The sequence below is a fragment of the Myotis daubentonii genome, chromosome 7 (assembly GCF_963259705.1).
Source record: "Myotis daubentonii chromosome 7, mMyoDau2.1, whole genome shotgun sequence".
Taxonomy (NCBI): Eukaryota; Metazoa; Chordata; class Mammalia; order Chiroptera; family Vespertilionidae; genus Myotis; species Myotis daubentonii.
In genome coordinates, this window is record NC_081846.1 from 31,535,895 (window position 1) to 31,546,240 (window position 10,346).

General features: G+C 48.1%; 1 protein-coding gene across 1 annotated transcript; it reads left to right on the forward strand.

The window, feature by feature from the left end:
- The first annotated feature begins 306 nt into the window (after window positions 1-306).
- Window positions 307-2,648, forward strand: LOC132238344 (unconventional prefoldin RPB5 interactor 1-like). Its single transcript, XM_059703512.1, has 2 exons — window positions 307-1,761; window positions 2,540-2,648. The coding sequence occupies exons 1-2, from the start codon at window positions 314-316 to the stop codon at window positions 2,541-2,543; spliced, it is 1,452 nt and encodes a 483-aa protein (XP_059559495.1). The 5' UTR covers window positions 307-313; the 3' UTR covers window positions 2,544-2,648.
- Window positions 2,649-10,346: the final 7,698 nt, after the last annotated feature.

A 10,346-nucleotide genomic window follows, 5' to 3' on the forward strand; every position in this document is an offset into this window, starting at 1 on the left:
TGAGTTGGGAGCTACAATTCGGGTTACCAGCCAGCTTCAGATACCCCACCGCTAGTCACAGTGAACGCCACAACATCAGCCCAGCATCACGTGTCTCACTCGTTCACTTTAATGATTTGACATACGAGTGATTTGAGTTACGAGCTCTGTCACTGAACGAATTAAACTTGTAAGTCAAGGCCCCACTGGAGGCCTCTGGACGTCCGCTCGCTCAGCGCGGCCTGACAGCACCGCGCGACCCTCCCGGCGGCCTGCACCTCGGGCGGGCCACGCCGCCTCCATAAACACTTGTTTAGGACTCCCGGGCCACGCCATGGACGCCCTGCCTGACCCCGCGCTCCTCGCCGCCGCCTCGGCCCCGGGCCCGGCCCCGCTGCGGGCCCCGGAGGTAGCGCGGCTCCTCCAGGAGCAGGAAAAGGTGGTCGCCGGCTGCCGAGAGAGGATCCAGCACTGGCAGCAGGTGGAGGACGACGACAGCGCCCTGCAGGAGCGGCTCGGCACCCTGCCCGACAAGCTGTCCTATGACGTCATGGTGCCATTTGGCCCGTTTGCCTTCGTGCCAGGAAAACTCGTCCATACTGACGAAGTCACCGTTTTACTGGGGGACAGTTGGTTTGCCAAGTGTTCCGCAGAGCAGGCCGTGGGCTTAGTGGAGCACCGGAAAGGACATGCAAGAAAAACAATAGATGATTTAAAAAAAGTGATGACAAATTTTGAATCCAGAGTTGAATTTACAGAAGATTTGCAGAAAATGAGTGATGCTGCAGGTGATACTGTTGACATAAGAGAAGAGATCAAAAGTGACTTCGAATTTAAAGCAAAACACCGAATTGCTCATAAACCTCACTCCAAACCCAAAACTTCAGGTAGTTTTGAAGCGGATTTTGCAAATGTTGAATCCAAGGATCTGCTCGCGGACCAGGAGCTGTGGGCTTGGCTGGAAGAACTGGAGCGACAGGAGGAGCTGCTGGGCGAACTTGAGAGTCAGCCTCCTACTGTGGTTGCAAACGGAGAAGACACAGCGTCTTCCGAAGAGGAGAAGGAAGACGCCGGCACATGTGTGAACGGACGTGTGAACGGACACGTGGATGGGACGCATCCAGCGGCCGAGGCCGCGGACGACACCGCTGCGCTCGTTGCCCCCTCAAGTGATGAGGATGAGGATGGTGACGACAGCGATGCTCTTGGGCCAGGGGCCAGCTCTGTACCAACCATTTACTTTTCTCACACCGTCGAACCCAAGCGGGTTCGAATCGATCCTGGGAAAAACACCACCTTAGAGTTCAGTGAGAAGAAGGAAGAAGCCACACGGAAGCGAAGGAACAGCTGTGGCGGCCACCCGGCCCCGGAGCTGCCCACGATCAGGACCCCTGCGGACATCTACAGGGTCTTCGAGAACCTGGTGAAGCGGGCGTCCGTCCCTCGGAAGTCCACCCTGCAGTCAGGCAGCCGCGAGAACAGCGTGTGCAGCGACACCAGCGAGGGCAGCGCCGACTGCGAGGAGCGCCGCGGGCTCCTGCGGAGCGCCGGCGGTGAGAGCATTTTGGAGGAGGAGCAGGAGCAGCTTCCGGAGCCCGGGCCGCTCGAGGCTTTTTCTGGAACTGTAATAGAGAGAGAATTGTCGCCCTGCCTCGCCCCGCACCCAGCCGCGGTCCATCCTGTGCTGCCCACCATCCCTGAGCGGAGAGAAGTCCTGTCAGAAGGGTCGGACGTCACCAAGCGGGTGTCCAAGTTCAAAGCCGACAGGCTGCAGCAGAGGACCTAGGCTGTGTGAAGGAGAACCCCTGTTCTGTAGGACTACTGTTTGGAGTTCTCTGCTGTTCTTTGGACGGCCTCTTATTCTAGAAGATAAGTTTGCTTCCTAGCCCGTTTTAGCCTGCTTGAGTAATGGGGAAGATAGACTTGGCTGTCTGGCCTTGTAGGCCAGAGACTAGATACACCCAATGCCATGCCAGGTGCATTTTTGATTGGATAGAACTGTGTAGTTTTCAAGGCCGCCGCCAGCAAGCGCACAAAGGGCTGGGTCTTCCATAGAGAGGGAAGTTCTGCTTGTGGCTTTGCTTAGAATTTGGATTCATTCCCCTGGGCCCACCGTGGTGAATACCAGGTGGGAATGTGCTAGGGGTAGGGTCCTGGCAGAGAAGAATTACTGAGTGGGCTGAGGGGCAGGGACCATGGGAGAGAAAAATTGCTAATTATCTCGCTAGAAAAGCAATGTGTTATGATTAAACCCAGCCAGGTGTGACTTTGCTTTCCTCCCGTTTGTACTTGTAAACTTTATGTGAACTTTTACCCTGCCAGTATCAGAAACGGCTAATAAACCGCTTTGCAGTTTGTTTTTTCTTTTCTTGGAAATACTTTGTAGTATTGCAGATAAAAAGCTTTGCTGTACTCTCGGTCGGCACTGCAAGCTGTGATGCTCCTACGGGAGGGACGCGGCTGTAGTTAGCTGGCCAGCTTAATAAAGGCTCTTAAAATTTAAATTTTGAGTCGGTGGTCTATCTCACTGATTGAACCCCTAACAGCTGCAGCAGCGGACCTAGGCTGCAGCAGAGGACCTAGGCTGCAGCAGCGGACCTAGGCTGCCAGGCAGTGGGCGCTTGCGCCCTGCAACCTCGTGCTGCATCATCTAGAGTACGTATCGCTGATGGCTCCTCGGAGCGTGGGAGGAGGTGTCCATAATTAATTTGGAAGCAGATTCTCCTATTCGCTGGTGGAGATGAGGATCCAAGTGAGCCCAGGACTTCCCAGTCCGCTTGCTCGTCATCCTCTGGCACCGGCGACACCACTGCTGCCTCTGATGCCACGGCTCTGGGATCGCTTCTCAGAGAAGATGTTCCTGGGCATGGTTGGTGTTTCGAACTAAACGCAGGCAGTTCCATGCCAGCTGTGATGTGCACACCGCATGGACCATGTAGCAGAAACGTAAGATTCAGACCCAGCAGTTCTGTTCCTGCTTCAGCCTTTGAAAGGCCCTTTAAGAAACCTTCTGGTGGGTTCTGCAGCGAGGTGCCCTTCAACCCTGGGACTGCCGCTGTCCTCAGCAGAAACTCTCATGGCCTGTGGGCAGGTTTCTTGGTCGGAAGAATGGGATTTTGTAAAACTTTTTTTTTAAGTAAAAACTTTATGAAACTTAATAAATAAATAAAAAGGCCCCACTGTATATAACTACATATTGTTTTTGTGATTAATCACCATGCTTTATTTTTTAAAAATATTTTATTGATTTTTTACAGAGAGGAAGGGAGAGGGATAGAGTTAGAAACATTGATGAGAGAGAAACATCGATCAGCTGCCTCCTGCACACCCCCTACTGGGGATGTACCCGCAACCAAGGTACATGCCCTTGACTGGAATTGAACCTGGGACCCTTCAGGCTGACGCTCTATCCACTGAGCCAAACCAGTCAGGACATAATCACTATCCTTTAATTATGTTCAATTTGTAACAATGAAAATACATCCTGCATATCAGATATTTACATTACGATTCATAACAGTAGCAAAATTACAGTTATGAAGTAGCAACGAAAATAATTTTATGGTTGGGGGGTCACCACAACATGAGGAACTGTATTAAAGGGTCGCGGCATTAGGAAGGTTGAGAACCACTGCACTAGAGCAACACACAGGGAGCCCCTCTTGCCAAAAGTATGTTAGCAAACCTGGTGATCTTTGCCAATCTAACAGGTAAGACAAGGTGTATACTGTTGTAGTTTTAATTTGTATGTCTATTACCCCAAATAAGGTCACATTGGTTCATGTGTTCATAAGTCATTTGTATTTCCTTGTATGAGAAAGGGTTGTTCAAAACCTTTGTCTATTTTCTATTGCCTTATTTGTCTATTTAAATTATTTGTAGAAGGGCTTCATCACAGACATTTATCTCATATGCTGTGAAAATATTTTTCCACTTGTCACTTCCCATGTTTTCTTCTAGTATTTTACTTTCTTTTTCCCCCTAGTATTTTATATTTCACTTTTCATATCAATACCTTTGATCCACCTAAAATTTATTTTAATATAAGGCACGAAGTGCTAACACAATATTTCTCCAGGCAGGTGGTTATCCAGTTGTTCTCACACCAGTCTGTCTTTCCTCCACCAATCCAAAGTGCAAAGTTTATTATATACTGAACTAGAGGCCCAATGCACAAAATTCATGCAAGAGTAGGCCTTCCTTCCCCAGGCTGCCAGCACTGGCTTTCCTCCAGCTGCAGGCAGGCACCCAGAACCTAGGCTTCCCTCACAGCCCCGGTTTTTTCCAGAAGGTCATCTGAAGGCTGTCCGGTCTAATTAGCACACTACGCTTTTATTATTATAGACTAGAGCAGGGGTGGGCAAACTTTTTGACTCGAGTGCCACAATGGGTTCTTAAACTGGACCGGAGGGCTGGAACAAAAGCATGGATGGAGTGTTTGTGTGAACTAATATAAATTCAAAGTAAACATCATTACATAAAAGGGTATGGTCTTTTTTTTTTTTTTAGTTTTATTCATTTCAAACGGGCCGTAGTTTGCCCACGGCTGGACTAGAGGCCTGGTGTACAGAATTCGTGCATGGGGGAGAGGGGGTCCCTCAGCCCGGCCTGCACCCTCTCCAATCTGGGACCCCTTGGGGGTTATCTGACTGCCGGTTTAGGCCTGATCCCGCAGTTGGACATCCCTCTCACAATCTGGGACCTCAGGCTCCTAACCGCTCACCTGCCTGCTTGCCTGATTGCCCCTAGCTGCCTCTACTTGCCTGCCTGATCACCCCTAACAGCTCCCTCACCGGCCTGATCTCGCCCCTAACTGCTTGCTCCCCAATGCCGGCCTGATCTTGCCCCTGCTTGCTTCCCCGCCGGCCTGATCACCCCTAACCGCTTGCTCCCCTGCTGGCCTCATCACCCCTAACCACCTCCGCCACAGTGGTTTTGTCCGGAAGGAAGTTGGACGTCCAGAAGATGTCTGGCTGATCCAGTCTAATTAGCATATTACCCTTTTATTAGTATAGACTAGAGGCCTGGTGCATGAAATTCATGCACGGGGGAGGGGGGGTGTCCCTCAGCCCAGCCTGCACCCTTTCCAATCTGGGACCCCTCAGGAGATGTGGGATCAGGCCTAAACCGGCAGTTGGACATCCCTCTCACAATCCGGGACTGCTGGCTCCTAACCACTCGCCTGCCTGCCTGCCTGCCTGCCTGCCCCTAACCCCTCTGCCTGCCAGGCTGATCGGCCACTATCCACTCCCCTGCCGGCCTAATTGACTCCTAACTGCTCCCCTGCCGCCCCGATTGCCCACAATTGTCCTCCGCTACAGGCCATCTTATGGCTGCCATCTTGTGACGATGTGGGGGTGGCCATCTTGTGATTACATGAGGGCGTCACACAAGGGCGCAAGGCCCACCTAGGCTTTTATTAGTATAGATTCTCAGGTACAGTTGGGTTTATTTCCATGCTTCCTATGCACCCGCCTATTTGAGACCTTCTCAATGGTCACCTAAATGGATTCAAGTTTCTCATATATTAAAAACAAACAAAAACAAAACCTCTCCTTCAATCCTATAATCCTCTTCAGCTACTGCTATCTACTCTGACCTTCACAGCCAAGCTCCCTGAGAGTGTCTACTTTCTGTCTCTGCATTCCCATATGCTGCTCACTGCGTAATCACTGCAGTCGGCTTGGACCCCCCCCTCCCCCCATCATCTATAGTCCGGATGAATGGGGGACTCTGGGCTATTCTTGGTCCTTTAGTTCTCTATGCAATTCCAACCAGGTTCAGTCAACATATTCAAAAGGAACAGAATGGGGCTCAGGATATCCCTTTTCACACAGTTCCCAGTGGGGAGAACAAAAAGCAAGTGACCAGTCCGAAGTCAGTTTAGCCACAGTTGTCCCAAGCACCTTAAGAACCTGTGGAGCCCTGACCGGTTTGGCTCAGTGGATGGAGCGTCGGCCTGCGGACTGAAAGGTCCCAGGTTCGATTCCGGTCAAGGGCATGTACCTGGGTTGCAGGCACATCCCCAGTAGGGAGTGTGCAGGAGGCAGCTGACCGATGTTTCTCTCTCATCGATGTTTCTAACTCTCTCTCTCCCTTCCTCTCTGTAAAAAAAATCAAAAAAAAAAAGAACCAGTGGAGTCTGCAGGGGGAGTGCATGGTGGTTGGTGGGAGGACAGCATATTTGACTTCCCATTTGTAATCCAGGCCACCTGCCTCAGCATTTCCCCCATTGCCAGTTTCCAAGCAATGCCTAAATTAGTGTTTGATGGAAGAACTAGGGACTGTAGCCTAGTCAGGTTGACACATTCAAAAGACCATCACAGCCTTAGCCGGTTTGGCTCAGTGGATAGAGCGTCGGCCTGCGGACTGAAGGGTCCCGGTTCAATTCCAGTCAAGGGCATGTACCTTGGTTGTGGGCACATCCCCAGTGGGGGGTATGCAGGAGGCAGCTGATTGATGTTTCTCTCTCATTGATGTTTCTAACTCTCTATCCCTCTCCCTCTCTGTAAAAAATCAATAAAATATATTAAAAAAAAAAAAAAAAAAGACCATCACAATCCAGCTGGTGTTGTTCAGTGGTTGAACATCGATCGACCCATGCACCAAGAGGTTGCTGGTTTGATTCCTAGTCAGGACACAGGCCCGGGTTGCAGGCTCAATCCCTATTAAGGGGAGTGCAAAGGGCAGCCAATTGATGTTTCTCTCATTGATGTTTCCATCTCTCCTTCTCCCTTTCTCTCAAATCAATTTTTTTAAAAAACATTAAAAAATGACTATTATTCAGTTTCACTTTTTTGTTGTTTTTTAAAATATATTTTTATTGATTTAGAAAGAGGAAGGGAGAGGGTAGAGAGAAACATCTACCAGATACCTCCTGTAGGCCCCTACTGGGGAAGGAGCCCCCAACCCAGGCATTTGCCCTGATTGGGAATTGAACTGGTGACCTCATTTATGGGTTGACTTTCAAACACTGAGCCACAACAGCCCGGCTAGTTTCACTTTGAATAATGAACATAATAGGATACAAAAGCCAGGTATTTTTGTGCTGAAATTTTTTTGTGAATGGAAGAATGAAACCAGCAAAACAGAAAGGGCATGATATGTCCTAAAAATGCGTAGAGATGAAGAGGGGTTTTATGTAAGAAAAGCTCAATTCAAAGAAGCTGGAACACTTCCAACACTTGGATTGGCTATTTCATGAGAAACTTTTATGAAAGCATCCTCTAAGATTGCTTACCAGAAGCCAAAGAAAATCTCCCATGTCAGAGTGCCAGGACATGCACACAAACTATGGAGCCACTTTCTGGATTGAGTCAAAAGAAAACACTGGAAGCAGTTCCCCCATCAAATGATGTAATGTGTAGAAGAGATGACATTTATTTTAACACTAGAAGCTTGGTGCATGACATTCGTGCACTGGAGGGGGGTTCCTCAGCTTGGCCTGAGCCCTCTTGCAGTCCAGGACCCCTAAGCCAGCAGGCGGACATCCCCCGAGGGGTCCTTAGCGCTGTCAGAGGCAGGAGAGGCTCCCTCCACCGCCACTGCGCTCACCAGCTTCTGTCTGAGCAGCACTCCCCATGTGGGAGCACACTGGCCACCAGGGGGCAGCTCCTGCATTGAGCATCTGCCCCCTGGTGGTCAGTGTGCATCATAGCGACCGGTTGTTCTGACATTCGGTCATTTTGCATATTAGCCTTTTATTATATAGAATTTTAAAGTAGGTCTTTCAGGAAACAGCAGCCTCATTATTCCCCAAGGAGGCTTTTTTCTCATGCTTTTGCTCATTATGGGCATGCTGAAGCTACCCAAGATTTACTTTGTAAATCGCCTTTGCAAACTACAAAGGCTGTCAACATTTTGGAAGTGGTAAAAAGGTTTTTTGCCAAATAAAACTTTGTCTGAATAGAAAAAGTTCTCTGAGCAGATGAGCCTCCTGCAAAACTGAATTTGCAAATTTAGCGATAAAGAAAGCTCCCCTTGTCATTTTACATAGACGTGCACAGGCAACAAAGACTTTTCCAACATCCTGAAAGATGTTTTGTCAACATTTCTAAAAGTCATCGACTTTATCAGAAGCCGGTCTCTCAATCATTGCATTTGAAAAAAAGTTTACCAGGAAATGGGAAAACAATCATTTGAAGTGCTTCTTAGTGACTTTTGAAGGACCAGTTCTAAGGCATTTGTTCAGACTGACAGCAGAAGTCTTTTTCTGAAAGAGGGAGAAAGCCCACTTCTTGAAAGACTCTGAAGAAAATTATATTCTTAGGTTACCGTATTTGGTGGATACTTTTAACCATCTAAATGAGATGTCTTCCCATTTGAGGTTCTGAAACAACCATTTTGATCTCCTAGAAAATCTACAAGCTTTCTTGGTAGTCCTGCCCACATACAGTGGTTCTCAACCTTCCTAATGCCGCGACCTTTTAATACAGTTCATGTTGTGGTGACCCCAACCATAAAATTATTTTCGTTGCTACTTCATAACTGTAATTTTGCTACTGTTATGAATCATACTGTAAATATCTGATATGCTATATGTTTTCCGATGGTCGCGACCCACAGGTTGAGAACCGCTGACATAGAAGAAAACAGAGCCAAGAACAGCCTTGCAAAGATCAAGTGCTGGGGAAGCACTTTACCTAGGGCACAGACACAAAACACTATCAATTTCTTTGCAGAGAATTTTGACACCTGAAAACACAACTACAGGCTAAGCATGACTCTCCCCTAGTGTCCTTATTTCAAGGATAGTGTCTGCTTCAGTTTCTGGTATTGTCCTTCAACACCTCCAAAAGTTTTGTCCAGAGTTTATAATTATCAGCAGAAGGGTTAGTCTGTTAGAAGCCAGTCCACCATTATCAGAACCAACTGATGAACTTCCTGCAGATTCCCAGGCCCTGTCACTAATCTGAGAGAGTATTGAGTTCCAGATCCACTGGGCTGAAACTAATCTTCAGGCTTCCCCCAAGGCATCTCCACATCCTTGTGGATGTGCTGCCACCTGCTGGAAGAATGACAAAAGTAGCAACCACCATTTCCTGAAATGGACTGCTTTTCTAAAATGGCAGCAGGTCCTCACCCAACCCATCAAATCAGAAACCAGACAGGTACCAGGAAGACCTGGGCTATTTACAGGGCTTGACCCTAAATGCAAGCCCTAGCACTCCTCTCCAGCCCTGCAGGGTAATCACGCTCCATCCTCATCTTTTTTTTAAATACTTTTATTTCAGAAAGGGAGAGGGATAGAAATATCAGTGATGATAATCATTAATCTGCCGCCTCCTGCACACCCACACTGGGAATTGAGCCCTCAGCCTGGGGATGTGCCCTGACTGGGAATCTAACCGTGGCCTCTTGGTTCCATAGGTCAAAGCTTAACCACCCGAGTCACACTGGCTGGGCTTCCACCCTAATCTTCATTTAAACCAGCATACCTCTGGAGTTAACAGGACTGGACTGTTTCCATCCCTTAATGGGAAGGAAGTAGCAGGAAGAACCTTAACTTTCCTGCCCATATTGAGGACATGGTATTAGCATTTATCTATCAGAGACCAACTCTAATGGCAGGACAGGTATCTTATAGTACAGGCCCTACCTACCCTAGCAGCCAAGAACTCCTCTTGCAATTATCAGGTCAGGCTCTAGCCTTCTGTACCTTCCCTTCAACAAGGTAAGCCCCCAAAACCCTACTCTAAGTTTCCAAGTCAGACAAGCATTGAATAAGTACTATTGGGCCTGAGCTAGTTGCACTCCTACTTCATGCTCCTAGATTCCCAAATTGCCTATGACACTCTTAGGCCTGTCAATAGTTGAGCAAAGCAGCCAAGCATCTGCTTGGGAGAAGGCCCAAGTCAATGCTGATGGGTCCCTGGAGGCCCATGACAGTTTAGGAGGGATTAAGCACCATTAACAAAACTTTTGATATGTTCAATTCTAACTCCACTCAGCCTTTTGAGATTTAACCATGACATGCTTGGAATAATTGTAACTTTTAGTCTAGGAAAACACTGGCTCCCAGCTCATTTTGGTCTCCCTATCAGGACAGACCTCCCTTGGCAGCACCACTTTCACTAGCACTGCCATCTCTCAAAAGCAAGACTTGTCTTGCTCTTAAGTCCTTAGTACTTGGAACAGGACTGGTAAGTGGTTGATGTGCCACATGGCTTAGATTTCCACATCCCACCAGCCAAAAAAAAAAAAAAAAAAAAAGACAAAACTACCCACTTACCTTTTAGGTTTGTTTCCTTATAAGTGTATTGAATTCTAAAAGTACTGCATTTTTTAAGTCTGATTAGTAACCAGGTAGTTAAGTCCACCTGCTTTTAAGAGTTGGCCGATTTAAAAAATCTCGGCCGTGCCCTAGC